The following is a 2,050-nucleotide window of genomic DNA, read 5'->3' on the forward strand; positions in this document are numbered from 1 at the left end:
AATGTATTTCCTGCTTTTATTACCGATTTCAGGAAGCGACTCGGGAGATACAAATCCGTTACAAAAATACCCTTAAAAGTCAGTAAAATGGCTATGAAATTGATTTTTCCGTGTACTGATGAGTACAATTAACACATTAGGCTAAATTAGAGGCTAACATATGAACTAAAATTGTATATTTGAATACCATGTTCCAAGATCTTTAAATTTACCTGCCCTTACATCAGGTTTATTATCAAGGTGATGCAACACAATACAGCATAAAATTTTGTTCCATTACTTGGAAATGCATGAAATTCATCATAAAATATTTGAAAGTATGGTATATTAACAGCTTAATTATTTTAATGAGAGGCTTGCGGTAGCTGAATATGTGCATTGAACCATGGAGACCAGCATCTTCCCAGTTCAATCCACTGCTAGTGTTTCCAGTATTATAACCCAACATCGTTAAAAAAAAGATGCTTTTTAAAAGCCACAAGGCCAATGTGCGTATTAAGCTGGAGGATACGATTCCATAAATACCACATTACGATAATCGCGTAATGTATGGAACAGTGAACCACTTAGACTGCCACCATCAAATCAGCACATAACGTAAGCATGCCAAGCGCTAACACAAAGCTAACGATTTACTGGCCAACAGCTCGCCAAATGCAGTACTGTGCCCGGCTTTAAAGAACTGATGTACATAAGAAATAAGAGTCAAGAATTATTTCCTGTTCAAACTAACCACAACCACCGCACAAGTATAAAGAAAGTTTGTCATTCAAAGTTGACAATATAAATCAGGTACACTGCAATTAAATGTCTAACATTATAATCAAACAACAATTTTATGTTCACAAATGAAACTGCTACAGCAAACACACAGTGGCTACCACCCAATTAGCCCACTGAGCAAAATAACATTAACAATAAATATTTATATAAAAAATATTGCAAATTGTTTACCTGGTGGTATGTGCTGGTTATTGTTTTCCTCAGAAATTTCATCTAGATCTATCCTAGCCGAGTGAAATCCGTTAATTTCTGGTTTAACACCACTCACAATCTCCGTCGCTTCTCCATTTGATAATTCCTTTGGAATATCATCAAAAACGTACCACTGCGATCTAGATTTCTCTTCTCGTTTGTTTGTTTTTACTTTCAGCATAATATCTCATGTGAATGTTTTTACGATTCCAAGAAAAAAGTGATGAAATTCTGACAAAAAATAATCTAGAAATATCTGATCCGTGGAAATGTCACATCAGACAGTGGACTATCGTATCAGACTTACTGCTGACAAATATAAATCTCTAAATTGCTGAAGGAAGAAATGAAATATCTTGTAGTGTGAAAAAAACCGGCAAACCACAACTACAGAAATTTCGCATAAACAAGCGCAATATAGCGTAATAGACAGATATGACTGCAAAGGTTGTCAATGATGAAATAATATCGTTTCAGTTGATTAAATATTTGTGCAGTATTCTAGACACAATTGCAATCAATAACAGAAGTACTGTACTAGTGTTGAAGTTCTGTTTTCAGAATAAACAGAAGACCTATCTCTGTAAAAAAATATCCAGCATAGAAACAAATAATTATACAACTTCCCACGGTGTAGGCCTCCGAAGGTTTTGTATTGAACATGTACTGCCCGTTGCTCTAAGCTCAATACATCCAATGCTAGAGTCTACTATCACACCGGTACTCATTACACACTGATACTTCTGACAATAATATTCTGTAAACTTCCTGGTCCAGTAGTTCTTCAGTGAATGACAGCACTATGAAATCTAATATCTTTTCAGCCCACTCATGAACTGCTTGCACCAATCGGATACTTGATGATCAATTCTGGTACTGTTTGTTGAAAAAGTTATTTTAAAAAATATTGTAGCCCCTTCTGACTCAGCACTGGCAGTAGATATTACTGATAATTCATTACAGGATATGGATAATTATTATTAATATATTGAGGCAATTCTGGGATAGTAGTTGAAATATTACACATCGTAATATAATACCTTGGACTGTTTGTGTGAAAAATGGGTTGGATATC

General features: G+C 34.8%; 1 protein-coding gene across 1 annotated transcript in view; it reads right to left on the minus strand.

The window, feature by feature from the left end:
• Positions 1–1,766, minus strand: part of LOC117118086 (cytohesin-1-like) — a 41,344-nt gene extending 39,578 nt beyond the window's left edge. Inside the window, exon 1 of the mRNA XM_033262579.1 lies at positions 955–1,766. Within this exon, the coding sequence (XP_033118470.1) occupies positions 955–1,156 (202 nt within the window). The 5' untranslated portion in view covers positions 1,157–1,766. The remainder of the gene's footprint in view (positions 1–954) is intronic.
• Positions 1,767–2,050: the final 284 nt, after the last annotated feature.

This window comes from Anneissia japonica, unplaced genomic scaffold (genome assembly GCF_011630105.1).
Source record: "Anneissia japonica isolate Jap-2015-1 unplaced genomic scaffold, ASM1163010v1 scaffold287634_len692169_cov176, whole genome shotgun sequence".
Lineage (NCBI taxonomy): Eukaryota > Metazoa > Echinodermata > Crinoidea > Comatulida > Comatulidae > Anneissia > Anneissia japonica.